The sequence below is a fragment of the Dasypus novemcinctus genome, chromosome 30, assembly GCF_030445035.2.
Source record: "Dasypus novemcinctus isolate mDasNov1 chromosome 30, mDasNov1.1.hap2, whole genome shotgun sequence".
Taxonomy (NCBI): domain Eukaryota; kingdom Metazoa; phylum Chordata; class Mammalia; order Cingulata; family Dasypodidae; genus Dasypus; species Dasypus novemcinctus.
In genome coordinates this window covers 26,521,393-26,540,247 of record NC_080702.1, presented here as the reverse complement: position 1 = coordinate 26,540,247, position 18,855 = coordinate 26,521,393, and the positions used below count along the sequence as shown (strand labels likewise).

Sequence of the window (18,855 nt, the reverse complement as noted above, 5' to 3'; positions counted from 1 at the left end):
TCCTCCCATCCCAGTCTCCATTCGATTGTTCTTAAGCGTCAGTCCCTCTCCTGCCACTGGACCTTTGCACATATTCTTCCCATAGCCTGGAATCCTCTCCTCTCCTTTTTGTCCTGAAATGCCTCCTTGTTTTTTTTTTTGCATCGCTCCACATAGCAAGTCAGTTCCTCTCATGTGCCCTCCCTGTCTCCCTGTCCCTCTCCTTTACCACATTCCATCACAATGATCATTTGTCATTTATTCTGGGCGATTCTTTGGTTATGGTCTTTCTCGGCAGACAGTGGCTGCCCTGCTCATAGCTGTGTCTCCAGCCCCTCAACAGAGCCGGGCACACAGTAGGCACTCAATACGTGTTTGAATCTGGGGGGCAGACCAGCGTCCAGACCTTGTTTCCATCCGGAGCCGGAAGGTCTCCTCCCCGTTTTTGTTCTCTGCAGAGAAAAGGCAGAACTTTAGAGGCCACGTTGCACGGTTTCTTAAGCACACGGTCTCTGGAATCAGCTTTCGGGGTTCGATTCCTGGCTCTGCTGTGTGACTTTGGGTAAATGGCCTAACCTCTCTGTGCTTTGGTTTCCTCATCTGTGAAGTGGACATCATAACAGTCCCAACCCAACAGGGTTGTAAGAGTTAAATGAGTGAATGTCAATAAAGCACTTTGATCCATGCCTGGCAAGTGCTACATAAGTGCTAGTTGTGGTTATTCTTAAGAAATGGCCAAACCTCAAGTCTTGGTCATTTTTAGTTCCTGAAAGTCCTGGTAGGATCTGTCCCCTACTCCCATAGGGAACCCTCTCTTCCTTCCCAGACTGCAAATTCTAGAATTCCACTGTTTCTGACCATCTCCACAGCCCCCACCCTGGTCCAGCCCCCATCATCTCCCTCCTGGGCTAGCACAGTCACCTCCGTCCTGGGAGCATCTGAGCCAAGGCACATCCTTCCCCTACCTGGAACCCTCCATGGCTCCCATCTCACTCAAAGCCAAAGTCTTTCCTGCCTCCCACAAGCTCCTGCACCATCTGCTCCTGCCATCTCTCCAACTCTTTCTCCTAAAACTCTACCCCTTGCTCCTCTGTTGCCACACTGGCCTCGTCCCTTATTCCCATTCCTGCCTCAGGGCCTTTGCACCTGCTGTTCCATCTGCCTGGAACGCTCTTCCCCCAGGCATACTTCCTTCATATCTCAGCTCACAGGTCACCTCCCTGGAGAGCTTCCCCCTCTGCTTTATTTCGTATGGCACTTATCACCACCTGCTATTACACGAAGTATTTGTTTATAATAAGGACTTCTCGACATTATAAATAAATAACAGTGTAATTTGTGATTGTGGATCCCTCCAGACTAGAACGTGGGCTCTAGAAGAAAGGATATTTTTTTTTGTTCAGACCTGTGCTCCCAGTAAAAGAAACGGAGCTGGCGCGTGGCAAATGCTTAATAAATATTTGCTGAATGACTAACAAAGTCATCGAAATGTGTTTAAGGAAAGATAGTTAAAATAAAATAATAAAAAGAAGGGTGGAGGCTTAGGGTTAGGGCTAGGGGTTAGAGTTAGGGGTTAGGGTTAGGGTTAAAGTTAACGTAAGGGGTTGGGGTTAGGGTTAGGGTTAGGGTTAGGGTTAGGGTTAGGGTTAGGGTTAGGGTTAGGGTTAGGGTTAGGGGTTAGGGTTAGGGTTTAGGGTTAGGGTTAGGGTTTAGGGTTAGGGTTAGGGTTAGGGTTAGGGTTAGGGTTAGGGGTAACGCATTTGGGGTAGGCTTAGGAAAAAAAAAGAAGTTTGTGGCATTCCCAGGACCAGGCTCACCTTCCGAGATATCTTGAAAGGTCACATTGAGGCGGTACAGGTTGCAGGAGCCCTCCCAGGACTCTGTGTTCCTGTGATACATGGTCAGTATCTGCCGGGGCAGGGAAGGCAGAAGCTGGAGCCCATTCCCATGCACCTCCCTTGCCCCTCTCTCCCACCCTAGCCTGTCCAGTCTCATCTCATAAGGGGCACAGCGAAGTCTGCTCCCCTCTATTCCTGCGTGTATCAACCAGAAAACTCTCTCGAGTCTAGGTCAGCTCTAAGAGAGCTTCCTGCGATGATGAAGATGGTCTTTCTTTGCGCTGTCCAGCGTGGCAGCCACTAGCCACGGGTGGCTCTTGAGCATTTGAAATGTGGGTGGTGAGCTTAAGCAACTGAATATATAATGCTGTTTAATATCAAGTAGTTTAAACCTGAGTTGAACTGAAGCTCAAGCAAGGGTGTGATTTGCTCACGGTCCCCCAACAAAGGTGGAGTTTCAACCGTGATTCCATCGTGCAAGGTTTGGTTTCTATGGCAACAGTCTGCCTGGGAATTGGTGAGCAACGGGTCTGCCCTCATGGGCCATAGGTCCTCGGAAAGGCAGATATAATGGGTCCACTGGTCAGATTTTGGAAGGAGCCACTAGAGTTATCCTCTGGGCTCTGGAAGGCATCTTGGAGGGAGAATCTGCTCCTGGGGGACCAGTGAGGAAAGAGATGCCCCTCAAGGACTCAGTATGGGAAGGACAGAGGGATCCCAAGTTGTCCGAGCCTTAGAAAAAGTGAAAACCTTTCTGAGCCTCCATTTTCCCACCTGTTGAATGGGTACCATGCCCATAGCAGCTTCCTAAGGGGACCTTGGTTTCCAGTAAATGGAATCACCCTAAATGGTAGCTAAAACTGCTCCTGATTTTGATATTGTCTGATTATCTAGGACTTGTCCCTTCTCCCTACAACTAGGACGTCCCTGCGCTCCAGCCAAGGCTCCCAAGGCTGGGACATCACACCTACCGAGATGGTGCCTCTTCCGGTGCCTCTGGCTCTGATCTCTAGGTCATCCAGCTCGGAGAACTGAGGGGAGAGGAGGATTCATGGTTCAAATGCAGTGGAGGTGGGGAGGAGAGAATACCTGGGCTCTGGGCCCCAGTTCTCACTTATTTCCCTAGCTTGGGACTCTGAAGATTCACTGCCCATCTCTCCCCATGCAGAATGTTTTCATCTTCCGTCGGGTAAAGCATTCATGATGACTACACTGTGACCCATCCGCTAAAGCCGCTGGCCCAGGCTGTGTCCTGATGTGCACTGATGTCTTGAATCTATCCACTTCCTGGCTTCTCTAAAGCTCCTCGTGCCTGAACATTACCCTTCCCAGATTCCTCTTACTGGCTGCGACGGTTTGAATTTGGTGACTCCCCAAAAGAAAAAGATTATGTTCTCGAACGAATCCCATTCCTGTGGGTGTGGGGTCCTTTTGATTGGACCACTCAGGTTGGGGTCTGTTCTTACTGGGGCTTTATATAAACAGAGACAGAGGAGCTCAGTGGTTGAGTGCCTGCCTCACACGTGTAAGGTCCCAGGTTCAATCCCTGGTATCTCCTAAAAAATTAAAACAATGTATATATATGTAGAGAGGAAGGAAGCTAGATGTTGTTCTTTTTAAGGGGGTACCAGGGAATGAGCCCAGGACTTCATACATGGGAAGTAGGCATTCAAACCACTGAGCTACGCCTGCTCTCTGGAGGTTGCCATTTTCGATCCTACCACATGGAGAGCGCTCAAGGATCACTCGCAGCCAAAGCTTAAGTACAAAGCACCCAAGAGGCTGGGCCCACGGAGCAGCTCAAGGCTGAAGAGATGAACCAAGTGCTTGACAGCCCACAGCTGAACTCAGCAAGAGTGGAGCATCCAAGGCTGAGAGAGACAAGCCTTATGCCCAGTTGCCCACAGCTGGGCTCCAGGAGATGGCAGATTCTGGTGGGGGAGGCAGGGACCTCAGCAGAGACCGGCTGCCATCACTGCCACATGGCAGGATGCCAGGATCACCAGTAGCCAACTGGTATCACTGGTGGTGCTTGTTTTTTTTAAGATTTATTTTCTTTCTTTCTCTCCTCTTCCCCCCCATTGTCTGTTCTCTGTGTCCATTTGCTGTATGTTCTTCTGTGCCCATTTGCATTATCAGGTGGCACTGGGATACTGCATCTCTTTTTTTGTTGCATCATCTTTTTTTTTTTAAGATTATTTATTTCTCTCCCCTTACCCCCACCCCCCACCCCAGTTGTCTGTTCTCTGTGTCCATTTGCTGCGTGTTCTTTTTTGTCCACTTCTGTTGTTGTCAGCGGCATGGGAGTCTGTGTTTCTTCTTGTTGAGTCGTCTTATTGTGTCAGCTCTTCATGTGTGCGGCGCCATTCTGGGTAGGCTGGACTTTCTTTTGCCCTGGGCGGCTCTCCTTCCAGGGAGCACTCCTTGCGCGAGGGGCTCCACTATGCGGGGACACCCCTGCGTGGCATGGCACTCCTTGTGCGCATCAGCACTGCATGTGGGTCAGCTCACCACACGGGTCAGGAGGCCCGGGGTTTGAACCCTGGACCCTCCATGTGTTAGGCGGACGCTCTCTCAGTTGAGCCACGTCCACTTCCCTCTCTGATGGTCCTTTGATCTGAACATTTCACGGCCTTGGAACTGTCAGCTTTTACCCTCAATAAAATCCCCATTATAAAAGGCCACCCATTTCTAGTATTTGCATCAGCAACCCTTTTGGCAAACTAAGGCCACTGGCAGTCTCTGCATCTACTCGTTTCCTTCATTTCATTCTTCCTGAGTCAGCCAGAAAAAATTCACATTCACACCCCTTGCTTAAACCTCATTGCCCATTGGATAAATTCCTGGATCCTTGCCGTCGCCCCCCAGCCCTTGTGCTCTGAGCCCTGACAGCCTCCTCAGCCTCTGGTCAGGCCACTTCATCCTGCCACACGCCCTCCCCTTCAGCCACTTCTGTGCCTGCCTCGTGGTCTCTGCTCTATGCTGCTTCCACCCCTGCCACCTGCATCTTGATAACGCCTTGTTCATCCAGGACAAGTTATTTTACTTTTCAGTCCCTCTGTGTTCTCATTTGTAAAATGAGGTAAACAACACGAGGTCGAACGTCATGACATTCCTTTATGGAATAGATGGTTAAATGCATGTTAGAATGGTGCCTGATGCCTAACTAACAAACAACAGCTAGTGCCTTATTATGTGTATCATAATTTTATTGCTATTATGGATAGTGTATAAATAAGTCCCTCTTCTGCTCAGGGTCCTCCTTGGCTCCCACCTCACTCAGGGTAAAAGCTAAAGTTCTCACCAAGGCCCATAGCGCCCTGCATTATTTTCCCATCCCTGCCCTCACCTCCTCCCACTCTCCCCTCATTATTTTCTTTCCAGCCCACCAACCTCCTTGCTAGTCCTGAAACACTTCTGCCTCAGGGCCTTTGCACTTTCTGTTTCTTTTGCCTAGAACAGTGCCTGGCACACAGTAAGTGCTCAGTAAAGATGTGTTGAGAGAAACAGATGTGGTGCAAGCAACTCGGCTCCCATCTACCATATGGGAGGTCCAGGGTTCAATGCCCAGGGCCTCCTGGTGAGGGCGAGCTTGCCTGTGTGGTGAGCAAGTACACGTGGAATGCTGCCCCATGCAGGGGAGCTGCTCCACGAAGGAGTGTTGCCCCGTGCAGGAGAGCTGCCTGACATGGAATGCTACCCCATGCAGGAGTGCTGTCCCATGCAGGAGTGCTGCCCTGCATAGGAGTGCTGCCCCATGCAGGAGAGCTGCCCCACAAAGGAGGGCTGCCCTGTGCAGGAGAGTGCCCCATGCAGGAGAGCTGCCCCGTGCAGGAGTGATGCCCCATGCAGGAGTGCTGCCCCACGCAGGAGAGCTGCCTGACATGGAGAGCTGCCCCACGCAGGAGAGCTGCCCCACGCAGGAGGGCTGCCCCATGCAGGAGAGCTGCCCTGTGCAGGAGGGTTGGCCCACGTGGACAGCTGACACAGCAAGATGACACAACAAAAAGAGACAGTGGAGAGACGCAACAGATTAGGGAGCTGAGGTCGTGCAAGAGAATGACCACCTCTCTCCCATTCTGGAAGGTCCCAGGATCAGTTCTCAGAGCCATGTAGTGAGAAGACAAGCAGACAGAGAAGAACGCACAGCAAATGGGCACAGAGAGCAGACAGTGGAGGGAGGAGGGAGAAATAAATAAATCTTAAAAAAAATGTGTTGAATGCTTGAAGGTTAACGTCACCCCCTCCACAGAATTTTCCTCCCTCATTTTCCTCTTTACAACCCATTTCTCTTTCTCTGTGCTCAGAAAGCTTAACGTGATCGATATTTAACGCCTTCGACTCTTTGCAGATTGTAAGCTCCACAAAGGCGGGACCTACGGGTCTTCCATCATGCATCTCTGGTGCCCAGAGAGTGCTTGGCATACAAGAAGCACTTGTGGACTAAATGAATCAACGTACTGACACTACAGCCAACCTTCCAGGGGTTACGCGAGCACCTTGGTGGGGGCAATGGCAGGGACAGGACTCTCGGCCTCGTCCCCACAGCCACGTCTGTGTGGCCTTCCCGTCCTCCGCTCAGCACCGTACCTTTGCTGACCGCTGCTGGTAGGCATTGCTCTGGTCGATTTGCCACTCCACGTTCAAGGACCTTTTGGGGACGCTGATCTGGACGTGGAGATCCTGCACGCCCTCGAGGGGGACAGCTTCGCGGAAGCGGGTGAGGGCCTCGAGGGCCACCACGGTGGTCTGGGGTGGTGGGAAAGGGGTCGGAGCTCGGCAACGCAAACAGCGTCCAGGGCGGCAGCTGGCCGGCGTGTCAGCACCACGGAGAGCGCCTCCGGTTCAGCACCTCGGCCAGCGCCCTCTCCCCCACCACCCCGGGGAGAAAGCAGCCCCCACCTCCCGAGGCCCGAGGCCCGGGTCACCTGGGTGGACTTGAAGCCCCCTCCCAGCTCCCGCTTCTCCAGCAGCCACTTGGCGATGGCGTGCGTCTCGTTGAGCCGACCCAGCTCCAGCTTCTGCTGCAGCGCGTACGCAGTGGCCTCGATGGTGTACAGAGAGTCCCAGTCCACCTCCTTCACCGGCCAGTGGGTCTTGTCTAGAGGAGGGATGGCCCGTCTTATTGCCCGGAGCTGGGCCTGCCCGCTTCAACCCACCCGCTCCTTCTGTCGTCTAGCCCAAGTTTTCTCCTCTGCTGTTTGATTGAACAATTAATGTCTGTGAAGCTCTGGCCTGAAGAAACATCTGGACCTTGCAATTGTAGAACGAGCCTAGGAAGCAGGGAGTCTTAACTGTTGGGAGATGGGAAAATTGAAATTCAAAGGGAATTCAATACATTACTCTCAGCAATAGATAGAACATCTAGACAGATGATCAATAAGGAAACAGAGATCTTGAATAATACGATAAACGAACTAGACCCAAAAGACATCTACAGAGCATTGCGCCCCAAACAGCAGGACATCCGTTCTTTATGAGCGCTCATGGGTCATTCTCCAGGAGAGACATGGTTAGGTCATAGAACAAGTCTCGATGAATTTAGAAAGATTGAAATTACACCTTTCTCTGCCCTCAAGAGAATGAAGCTAGAGATCACAGTGAGTGGAAAACTGGAAAATTCACAAATATAGGGAAGTTCAGCTACACCTTTTTAAGAAGAAATTGCAAGAGAAATCAGTAAACAACTCGAGATGAATGAAAAGAACACAACGTATCAAAACTTACGGGATGGGAAGTGGATTTGGCTCAACTGATAGAGCATCCACCTATCACATGGGAGGTCCAGGGTTCAAACTCAGGGCCTCCTGACCCATGTGGTGAGCTGGCCCACACGCAGTGCTGATGCGTGCAAGGAGTGCCGTGCCACGCAGGGGTACCCCCATGTAGGGGAGCCCCACACGCAAGGAGTGCACCCCATAAGGAGAGCTGCCCAGTGCGAAAAAAGTGCAGCCTGCCTAGGAGTGGCACCTCACACACGGAGAGCTGATGCAGCAAGGTGACACAACAAAAAGAGACACAGATTCCTGTGCTGCTGACAAGAATGCAAGCAAACACAGAAGAACACACAGCAAATGAACACAGAGAGCAGACAGTGGGGGGGGGGGGAAGGGGAGTGAAATAAATAAAAAATAAATCTTAAAAAAAACAGCTTATGGGATGCAGTGAAGGTAGTGCTGAGAGGGAAATTTATAGCCCTATATGCTTACATTAAAAAATAAGAGCTAAAATAAAATACATAATTGCACACTGGGAGGAACTAGAAAAGGAACAGGAAACTAATCCCAAAGCAAGCAGAGGGAAAGAAATAACAAAGATTACAACAGAAATAAATGAAATTGAGAATTAAAAAAATAGGGAAAATTAACAAAACCCAAAGCTGGAGTGCAGGTGTAGCTGAGTGGCTGATGCCTGCTTTTCATATACGAGGTCCTGGGTTCAAGCTCTGGTACCTCCTGAAAAAAAAAAACAAGCAAGCAAAACCCAGACCAAAACCTGGTTCTTTGTGAAGATGGATAGAATTGACAAACCCTTAGCTAGACCAACAAAGAAAAAAAGAGAGAAGATGCAGATAAGTAAAATCAGAAATGAGAGAGGGGACATCACCATGGACCCCACAGACATAACAAGGATCATGAGAGGAGACTACGAACAACTGTATTCCAACAAAATTAGACAATTTAGATGAAAGGGACAAAGAAGCCCATCCAGGTTCCTCCAGTCCCATTGCAAACGGGATTTCCCAGCTCCACTTCTCTTGACTTGGGGAATGGAGAGGATGAGATTGGACACTTGGGGATGAGAGCGGGCAGGCCAAGGGAGGCAGACCCCTCCCCACCACCCACGTTTTATGACTTTCTGTCCATCCTTGGCCATGCTCGGCACTCTCCCTACATCAGGGCATTTGATCGTGCTGTCCCCTTGTCTTGGAACGTCCTTTGGCTCTCCAAGGATGGAACTTCTCATCTCAGCTGAAGTGTCACCTTTCACAGATGCCTTCTCACCCCTCCAGTCCCTGCTCCCCTCCTCGTGTCTCTACCACCTACCTAGTTTGTCATCATCTAACATGTGTCTCGATTGGTCGTTATGTATTGATCTGTCTTCTGCCTGCCTCTCCCAGGGACTGTGGGGCCTTGGAAGGCAGGACCCATTTCTGCCTCATTCTCCTTGGTCTTTCAGGGTGTAGCAGTTTCATACGGTTGTGGATTCCAAAAACAGATATTGGGTTATGTTTGTAATCTGGTCTATACCTGGGTGTGATTGAGTTATGATGAGGGCTTTGATTGGGCCATGTCATTAGGGTCCCTGCCCCTTGGTGGGTGGGGACTCCCTCATAAAAGGCATGGCAAAGGACAGAGTTGAGCATTTCTAATGTTGGAGTTTTGATGCTGGAGTTTGATGCTGAAGACTTAAGCTGGAGCCCTGGGAAGTCAGCTCACAGAGGAAAGAGAAGCCAGCACCTGGAAGGAAGGATCCTTGAAGCCAGAGTAAATTCAGTCCTGGGAAGAGAGGACCTGAGCCAGGAGAAGAACACAGAGGAACAGAGATGGCTCCTTAGACACGGCAGAAACCCCAGGGAGAGGGACAGAGCTGTTTGCCTCATAATCTCCAGCTGACCTTGTGAAGGAAACAGAGGAGCTGAGCCCAGAGGAACCCAGGAAGCCTGAATCCTCGCAGATGTCGGCAGCCACCCTGCTCCAAATAGACTTTGGTGAGGGAAGAAACTTACGCTTTATGGCCTGGTATCTGTAAGCTTCTACTCCAAATAAATACCCTTTATAAAAACCAACCGACTTCTGGTATTTTGCATCAGCAGTCCTTTGGCTAATACACAGGGTTTGAGCTCAAGGGCTGGTGCACAGGAGGTACCCAATAAGTGCTCAGTGATGAGTCACACATTGCTTGGATTTGAGATCACGCAAGAGCCCTGACCCCGGGACCATGGCGATGGTTTAAACACACAGCCGGTTAAGACATGACCCAAACCCACCGCGGCTGGCAAAGGCGTCCAGCCGGTCATTGGCTCGGGGGCTCCCCGCGCGGGCCAGGGCGTAGGAGACTATAGCCGCTGCGAAAGTTGTCCGAATGCCAGGCAGCTGTTTCTCCAGGAAGTCCCGGGCTTGCCCCAGGCTGGCGTTCAGCTTCTAGGGGGTCAGAATAGAGGAGCCAGAGGGAGATGATCTGAGGAAAGGGGTCCGGGCGTCAGAGGTCGGGGGCATCCCCTGGGAGAGACACGAGGGCGGGGGAGCTCCCTGAGCATGGGAGGCTGGACATGTCCCACCCTCCTGTTGAGGTCCTACCGGAATCTTCTGGATGCACAGCTCCTTCCCGTCGTGCAGGGCGATCAGGACGAGAGCCGTGAGGGAGACGGACGCCTCGGAGCCTCGGTAGCCGCCCTGTGGATGCAGGGACAACGCTCGCCTCGGTATCTCGGGGACATTGTCCCCAGCCTCTCCCACCTGGTCTCGGGAAAGCCCCCAGACGCCCAGATCCCAGGCTGGGTGGTGCCGAAGGTGGGATGGGCAGAGAAAGGAAGAACTGTCTGCGTGTGTGGGGTCTGCCCTTCTAAGCACGGCCAACGATGGAGGGTGCTCCGTGCTGTCTCGGGGCATCCCTGCCGCGGCCTGACTTTACAGGTGACGAGACGGAGGGCCGGAGAGGGTCGACTCCCCCTTATTAGCAATTGGCTGACTCAGAGGGCGGGCGAACTCCCCTGTAGCCTCCCCGCCTCCGACCTCACACTCGCCCACTGTCTGTTCCTCACACAGAGGCCAGCACATCCCTCCTCCGCTTCCAGCCTCCCGGGGCTCTGACCTCACTCAGAGAAAAAGCCCAAGTCCTTCCCACCACCCACAAGTGGCCCTTTCACCCCCCCTGCCCTCGCCTCCCACACTGGCCCCCTCCAACGGTGCCAGGCACACTCCAGCCTCAGGGCCTTTGCACGTGCTGGGAAGGCTCTTTCCCTGGAGCCCCCACTTGACTTGCTCCCTCACCTCTTCAAGTCTTCGCCCAAATGTCACCTCCTCCAAAATTACACCCCTGTCACCCTGATGCCCCTTTCCTGTGTCCTTCTCCCATACCGCATCTAATAGATCATCATGTCTATCTTATGCTTGTCCCCGTCCCACGAGGGCAGAGAATTTTGTCTGTTTCTGTTCGCTGCTTAAAGCAGTGTCTGGGGAAGTGGATGTGGCCCAACAGATAGAGCGCCCGCCTACCACATGGAGGGTCCAGGGTTCAAACCCTGGGGCCTCCTGAACATGTGGTGAGCTGGCCCATGTGCAGTGCTGATGCGCGCAAGGAGTGCTGAGCCACGCAGGGATGTCCCCGCGTAGGGGAGCCCCACGTGCAAGGAGTGCACCCCGAAAGGAGAGTCACCCAGCGCAGAAAAAGCGCAGCCCGCCCAGGAGTGGCGCCGCACACACGGAAAGCCAATGCAGCAAGATGACGCAACAAAAGGAGACACAGATTCCCCGTCCGCTGACAAGAATGCAAGCGGACACAGAAGAGCACACAGCGAATGGACGCAGAGAGCAGACAACGGGGGAAGGGGAGAGAAATCAATAAAATAAATAAATCCTTAAAAAAAAATGAAGCAGCGTCTGGCACATCGTAGGTGCACAATAAATGTTTCTTGGTGGATGCCTGTGAGCCTGCCAAGCTGGTGCTCCTCACACCGGCTCCGGCTCATCTTCCTGCACCCTGGGCTCTTGCTCGCCCAGCCTTCCGGATTCCCAAAGCCCTCCCGTGCCCCGCAGATGTGATCCGTGCTTCCTGCCTCATCCGTTCATTCAGCCTCCTGCTCGGCAAACGCTTGCCGGCTACAGCGAGGAGCCAGACCTGCCTGCCCCCCCGGGGACTCTCAGCGTAGGATCACCAGCCCCGATACGGTTCTTCAGATCCTCACGAGGCCCCATCAGCTTCGGCACCTGACACTCACGCGTCGTCTCCCTCTGGGGTCCCACGACGGACCAGCCTATCGCCCCATCTTTGGGCTTCGGCCACATTGGTTCCTTTCTCCCTTCCTCAAACATGCCAGTGTCTCCGGGCCTTTGCAGATGCTGTTCCCTCTGCCTGGAGCTCTTTTCCCTTCTCCCCACTACCAGCATGTAGCCCCTTTTCAAGCCGCTGCCTTCCTGCTGCTTCCTTTTAGACGCTCGTCCTGACACCCCAGGGTCCCCCAAACACTCTCTCCTGGAAAATACCACGATTTGGGATTTGAACAATTCCTGGCTGTAATTATTTGGTGAACCTACTGCTGCGATCAGCTCACAATAGGTTGGCTTGAAGGGAAGGCAACGTAAAACTTTCCAAAATAAAGGGACAGAGAGAGACACAAGAGGGGAAACAAAGCTGAGACCAGGGGACTCACAGCTTCCGGAGCTGAGAGCCTCGACCCTAGTTTCCACCTCGTATTCACTGGAAACTACCAAGCAGCTGTTTGCTCTCTGAACCGCAACATCATCTACAATAATAGGAAACAACTGCAACATCCACAATAAGGCAGCATCTACAAGAGAACGCGCGAAAGTTTCCCCACAACCTACGTTTCCTCCTGACTAGCTCGTGAGTCTGTAAAAGTCTGACAGACCGTTGCCTGTCCTCTCTGTCCGGCACAAGCCCTGTCATGCAGCAATTGCTGGATAAATGCTGGCTGAAGGAATGAATAATGTGACAGGTGCAATGACACTGACAGGTGCAGGCCTGGTATTCAGGGGAGGCTTCCTGGAGGAGGTGGCATCTAAGCTAAATCTTAAGAGAAAGCATCATTAGGCCAGGTGGGGGGAAAGAAGCAGAGGGGGTTCCGGGAGGTAAGTGAGAGCCATGGGAAGTGTTTGAGCAGGAGAGAGTCCAGCCTGGCTGTGTTTAAAAAGGGGTTTCGGGGGGCTGGTACAGAGGAGCGCTTGGTGACAAAGGGGGCTGTCTGGGAAACGGGGAGGACTCAGGGCTGGGGGGGCTGGCACCTGCTTGATCTGAGAGCGAGGGAGAGAACGGGTTCCTGGACGAGCCCAGCCTCCCCTGACCGTAACGGCGCACAAGCTGGGGGTCCTGGGTGCAGGCCTGGGCTCTTTCCCGCTCTCATTCCGCCAGGGCACCCCGAAACCCCCCCAGGGGCGCCCAGAGCCCTGGTTTCCCCGGAACGGCCCGGGCTTGGGCCGGCGGTGCCCACCTGCATGGACTTCATGATCACGGGGCCCTTCTCCACGAAGTGACCGTCCTCCGCCTGCCTCTGGGTGATGAGCCAGTCGGCGATGGCGCAGAGAGCGGGCTGGTCCAGCGCCCGGGCGGTCATCGTGGGGTAGGCCAGGGCGAAGACGCGGAACACGTAGCTCGAGAGCCTGCGGGGGGGCGGGACGGCCGGGGGCAGCAGCCCGGGGACGGGGAGGGGACGGCCGGGGGCAGCAGCCCGGGGACGGGGAGGGGACGGCCAGGGCAGCAGCCCGGGGACGGGGAGGGGACGGCCGGGGGCAGCAGCCCGGGGACGGGGAGGGGGACGGCCGGGGGCAGCAGCCCGGGGACGGGGAGGGGACGGCCGGGGGCAGCAGCCCGGGGACGGGGAGGGGACGGCCGGGGGCAGCAGCCCGGGGACGGGGAGGGGACGGCCAGGGGCAGCAGCCCGGGGATGGGGACGGGACGGCCGGGGGCAGCAGCCCGGGGACGGGGACAGGGACGGCCGGGGGCAGCAGCCCGGGGACGGGGACGGGGAGGGGACGGCCGGGGGCAGCAGCCCAGGGATGGGGACAGGAGGGGACAGCTGGGGCAGCAGCCCAGGGACGGGGAGGGGACGGCCGGGGCAGCAGCCTGGGGACGGGGACAGGAGGGGACAGCTGGGGCAGCAGCCCAGGGACGGGGAGGGGACAGCCGGGGGCAGCAGCCTGGGGGCGGGGACAGGAGGGAACAGCCAGGGCAGCAGCCTGGGGGCGTCTACCCGGGGGGCCTCTAGTTGTCCCGTGTGGAATGCCACCGGCCCACATGCCCCATCCAGGGCTGCCCTGGCCGAGACCCTGCAGCGAGGATGTTCCCGGGGGGGTCGCCGGCACCCAGGCCTCCGGGGTGGGGCGGGGGTGGCCGGGCCTCACCAGGTGCTTCCGGGTCTCCCCTGGTGGATGTGGTAGGTCCCATCGGCGCTCCTGTGCGTCAGCATCTGCGTGTAACCTGGGGAGGCAGGTGGAGGGAGGCGCGGGGAGGGTCGCTACTGGTTTTTTTTTTTTAAAAAAAGATTTATTTATTTATTTATTTCTATACCCTTCCCCCACCCCCACCCCAGTTGTCTGTTCTCTGTGTCTATTTGCTGCATCTTCTTTGTCTGCTTCTGTTGTTGTCAGTGGCACGGGAATCTGTGTTTCTTTTTGTTGCGTCATCTTGTGTCAGCTCTCCGCATTTGCGGCGCCATTCCTGGGCAGGCTGCACTTTCTTCCGCTCTGGACGGCTCTCCTTAGGGGGTGCACTCCTTGCACGTGGGGCTCCCCTATGCGGGGGACACCCCTGCGTGGCAGGGCACTCCTTGTGCACATCAGCACTGCGCGTGGGCCAGCTCCACACGGGTCAAGGAGGCCTGGGGTTTGAACCGCGGACCTCCCATGTGGTAGGCGGACGCCCTAACCACTGGGCCAAGTCCGCTTCCCGCTATTGGGGTTTTAAGAAATGTTTTTAACTGTCTTTTTTTTTTACTTTTTAAAATTTTTCTTTTCTTTTTTAAAAAAGATACATAGATCACAAAAAAAGTTACATTAAAACATATAAGGGGGAAGCAGATTTGGCTCAACCAATAGAGCATCCGCCTACCACATGGGAGGTCCAGGGTTCAAACCCCGGGCCTCCTTGACCCGTGTGCAGCTGGCCCATGCGCAGTGCTGATGCGTGCAAGGAGTGCCCTGCCACGCAGGGGTGTCCCCCGCTAGGGGAGTCCCACGCACAAGGAGTGCACCCCGTAAGGAGAGCCGCCCCATGCGGAAAAAGCGCAGCCTGCCCAGGAGTGGTGCCACCCACACAGAGAGCTGACGCAGCAAGATGACGCAACAAAAAGAAACACAGATTCCCGGTGCCACTGACAAGAATGCAAGTGGACACAGAAGAACACACAGTGAATGGACACAGAGAGCAGACAACTGGGGGGAAGGGGAGAGAAATAAATAAAAAATCTTTGAAAAAAAATATGAGGTTTCCACATATCCCCCACCCCCTCACCCCACTCCTCCCACATCAACAACCTCTTTCATCATCATGGCACATTCACTACATTTGGTGCATACGTTTTGGAGCACTGCTGCACCACATGGACCATAGTTTACATTGTAGTTGACACTCTCCCCCAGTCCATTCAGTGGGTTATGGCAGGACACACGATGTCCAGCATCTGTCCTGGCATCACCACCCAGAACTCCAAGTCCTGAAAATGCCCCCACATCACATCTCTTCTTCCCTCTCCCTGCCCTCAGCAGCTCCTGTGGCCACTTTCTCCCCATCAGTGCCACAATTTCTCCCATTACTAATCACCATAGTTCCATATAGAATACCAGTAGGTCCACTGTTATCTCTATTTATTGCTCCATCCTGCGGACCCTGGGCTGGTGATGTCCACTCGGTCTGATGTGTGCAGGGGCGGGTGTCACATCTAGAAATACCCTGGAGGGGATGCACTGTCCCTGCACAGGAAGGCTGGGGCTGCAGGGCCCAGGTGTCAACGGGGGGGACGGTCCAGGTGTGCTGTGTGTGGTTATACCCAGGGGGGCATTTCTTGGAGTCACGTGGGAAACCACTGCCGCGGGCGCTCTGGGGAGAGCTGCTCTCGGCGAGTGAATGAGGAAAGTGATGTTTGGTGTTTGGGTTAAGTCAAGGGCCCCTCGTGGGGAGTTTTCTAGGCGGTTGTTTCTTGGCTTTTTACTTTTTATTTGTTTGGAGGTCGCTCCTTAGCTGTAAACTGGGGGTGTCACTGTGCTGTGCCTGAAGGCCACGGCTGGACACTCATCTGGGGGGCCCTTCTCGGCCGTATCGTGAGGGTGGCTGCTGCTTGGGCATCACTTGAAGTTTCCTCGGGGGGGGGCCTGCTGCCTGGGTGGGGGGTGACCCTGAGGGTCCTGGCGTCGGGGAGGACCAGGACGGAGCGCTGGTGACTGAGTGTCATCTGGGAGAGGGGCTCGGTGTCCACGTGAACTTGGGCGGGGGGAGTCTCCTTCTGGGCGCCCGCGGCAGTGCCTGGGTGTGACAAGGTCTGGGGCGGCGGCCGCGTGGCGTGAGCCGAGACGTCTGCTCTCATGCTGGGGAGGGGTCAGGGTGCTGGAGTGACCTGGGGGGGTCCCCATCGGGGACCGCCCGGGGGGCGTGTGAGCACGTCGGAAAGGGAGGCGGGTTTCGGAGTCACCCGGGAGCCGGGCGTCCCCTGGGAGTTGGCATCAGTTCGTCATCGGGGATAGCCGGGGACCCCCCCCCCCCCGGGGGGGCTGCCCTCTCCGGGGTCCCGGCCGGCCACCCCCGGAGCCCCGTCTCTCACCGCTGACGATGTTGTCCATCACCTGCTCCCGCAGCTCCACGCCGACGGCGCCCCACTGGCCCGCGGCGTCCAGGTAGCGCGTCAGGATGACCAGGGGCGCCAGCGCGCTCAGCGTCTGCTCGGGGCAGCCCGTCGGGACCCTCAGCAGCCGGTACGTCTCCTTGGGCGTCAGGCTGCCCAGGATCGTCTCGCCGAGGATGTCGCCTGTCGACCCGGGCAGGCTCGCCGATAAGCCCCCCCCCCCGACCCTTCCCGCCCTCGTGCCCTGAGGTCGCCCGCGAGACCCTCCCGCGGTCCTACCCTGGACGCTGACGAACACTTCCGCCTGCGTGCCGGGCACCTTGTTCAGAACGTCCTTCCTGGGCACCAGCGCCGTCTGGGTGCGACCTGGGGAGGCACGACCCGGGGTCTGCGGGTGGCGGCGGCGCACGGAGCCCGGGAGGGGCTTGGCCGCGGGGCCCACCCCTCCGTCCTCCCCGGCACGGCCCCGGGATCCCGCGCCCCACCAACCTTGGGGGTCGAGGAGGATGCTGTGGGACATTTGCTGGATCTGACCCCCTGCCTGGGAGAGGAGAGAGCAGACGGCGTTAGAGCAGCGCTCCGAGGAAGGACCGACGATTATTAGGGGAGCACAGAGGGAAGCGGAGGCGGCTCGGGCGACCGTATGGGAGGGCCAGGGTTCGAGGCCCCGGGACCTCCCGGTGAGGGTGAGCTGGCCCACGTGGAGAGCTGGCGCAGCAAGATGACGCAACAAAGAGAGACAGAGGAGAGACAATAAGAGACGCAGCAGAACAGGGAGCTGCGGTGGTGCGAGAGAGCGATCCCCTCTCTCCCACTCTGGAAGGTCTCAGGATCGGTTGCCGGAGCTGCCTGATGAGAAGACAACAGACACAGGAGAACACACAGTGAAGGGACAGAGAGAGCAGACAACAGGGGGGAGGGGGAGAAATAAACAAAATAAATAAAACTTAAAAAAAAAAGAGAGAGCACAGACTCAGGAGCCAAAGTCCTGGCCGTCTGCTTCCTAATTGTGTGACCTTGGGCAAACCATGTCATCTCTATGCTTCCCTTTTCTCATCTGTAAAATGGGGCTAAGAATAGTCCCTACCTCTTAGGTTTCTCTTTTTAAAAAAGATTTATTTTATTTCTTTCTCTCCCCTTCCCTCTCTGTGTCCATTCACTGTGTGTTCTTCTGTGTCCACTTGCATTCTTATCAGTGGCACCAGGAATCTGTGTCTCTTTTTGTTGCGTCGTCTTGCTGCGTCAGCTCTCCGTGTGTGTGGCGCCATTCCTGGGCAGGCTGCACTTTCTTTCACGCTGGGCGGCTCTCCTTACGGGGCGCACTCCTTGCGCGTGGGGCTCCCCTACAAGGGGACACCCCTGCGTGGCAGGGCACTCCTTGCGCGCATCAGCACTGCGCATGGGCCAGCTCCACACGGGTCAGGAAGCCCGGGGTTTGAACCCTGGACCTCCCATGTGTCAGGCGGATGCCCTATCCATTGAGCCACAACCGCTTTCCGGGTTTCTCTTAATATATATATATATATTTTAAGGCTTTACTGAGGAGTGAACTGCAGACCTCGTATTTGGGAAGCAGGTGCTCAACCGCTGAGCTACACCCGCCCCCTCTTACTATCCTCTGCGGGTTTAGGTCCGTGCCTGGTACGCTTGAAGTGCTGAATTTGGGTTTGCTGAATAAATCAAGGATTACTGCTGACCCTGACACTGGCTGGGTGTGATCTTTGCCGCTCTGTGGTTATTTGTGGGTATGACCGTTCCCCATCCTGCGGGTCAGGAAATGGGGGCTCAGAGAAGTTAGGTAAGTCACCCAAGGGCACCCAGCCCAGAAAGACTGGGGCCAACGTCTGGCTGCAAAGCCCCCAGGTGGGGGCTTGGGGACCCTCGAAGCCAGTCCATCGCCTCGACTTTCTGGTCCGTTCTCCCGGCGCCTCACGCCCGCCCGAGAGGCGCACCTGCCCCCAGCTGTCCTTCCCCTGCCCTCGCAGCCCCGGGGCCGCACCGGGGGGCCGGGGGCGCCCCTTACCCGGACCGTGAGGGTCTTCTTGACGTGGTCCTGGATCCCGTAGCCCACGACCTTGACCTCCACTTCCACTCTGCCCGTCTCGAGAGGGAGGAGCACGAAAGGCACCGTTTTGGAGGAGGCGGGGGGCACCGTCACCACCTGGCGAGACGCGGCGCCCGGCCTGGACGCGCTGCACAGCGGCTCCTTGTGGGGGAACTCCACGCGGACCTGTGGGGCGGGGGGCACGGGAGGAGCCTTTGTGGGCACAGCCGTGGACCACCCGGATTCAAACCCCTCCCCCCTGCCGCTTACGCGCTGTGCAACCTCAGGCAAGCCCTTCGACCTCTCTGTGCTAAGGGCCCGGGAGGGCGGGGATCCTCACCCTGGCCTGGCGGTCCCTGAAGTTGTACAGCACCGCTTGGATCTGGACTTGCTCGTTCCTGACCACGGAGTAGGGCAGCTTGAGGTCGACGAAGAACGGCTTCGTAACGGTCAGCTCGAAGGCGTCCGAGACGCAGACCCCT

The 18,855-nt window shown here is 55.8% G+C and overlaps 1 protein-coding gene across 2 annotated transcripts in view; it reads right to left on the bottom strand.

Annotated features, from left to right (window-relative positions):
* Window positions 1–217: 217 nt before the first annotated feature.
* Window positions 218–18,855, bottom strand: part of LOC101431831 (complement C3) — a 38,590-nt gene continuing 19,952 nt past the window's right edge. The window contains exons 20-33 of one of the 2 annotated variants that reach the window (XM_058290569.2): window positions 18,714–18,853; window positions 18,353–18,559; window positions 16,819–16,870; window positions 16,609–16,695; window positions 16,309–16,512; window positions 13,898–13,973; window positions 12,988–13,156; window positions 10,118–10,213; window positions 9,808–9,961; window positions 6,746–6,918; window positions 6,408–6,566; window positions 2,789–2,848; window positions 1,797–1,887; window positions 218–431 (exon numbers count right to left, since the gene is read on the bottom strand). In XM_058290569.2, coding sequence (XP_058146552.1) covers window positions 316–431; window positions 1,797–1,887; window positions 2,789–2,848; window positions 6,408–6,566; window positions 6,746–6,918; window positions 9,808–9,961; window positions 10,118–10,213; window positions 12,988–13,156; window positions 13,898–13,973; window positions 16,309–16,512; window positions 16,609–16,695; window positions 16,819–16,870; window positions 18,353–18,559; window positions 18,714–18,853 — 1,784 coding nt within the window. In that variant the 3' untranslated portion in view covers window positions 218–315. Of the gene's footprint in view, window positions 432–1,796; window positions 1,888–2,788; window positions 2,849–6,407; window positions 6,567–6,745; window positions 6,919–9,807; window positions 9,962–10,117; window positions 10,214–12,987; window positions 13,157–13,897; window positions 13,974–16,308; window positions 16,513–16,608; window positions 16,696–16,818; window positions 16,871–18,352; window positions 18,560–18,713; window positions 18,854–18,855 lie in introns of those variants that run through there. The other variant, XM_058290570.2, reaches the window with a different exon arrangement.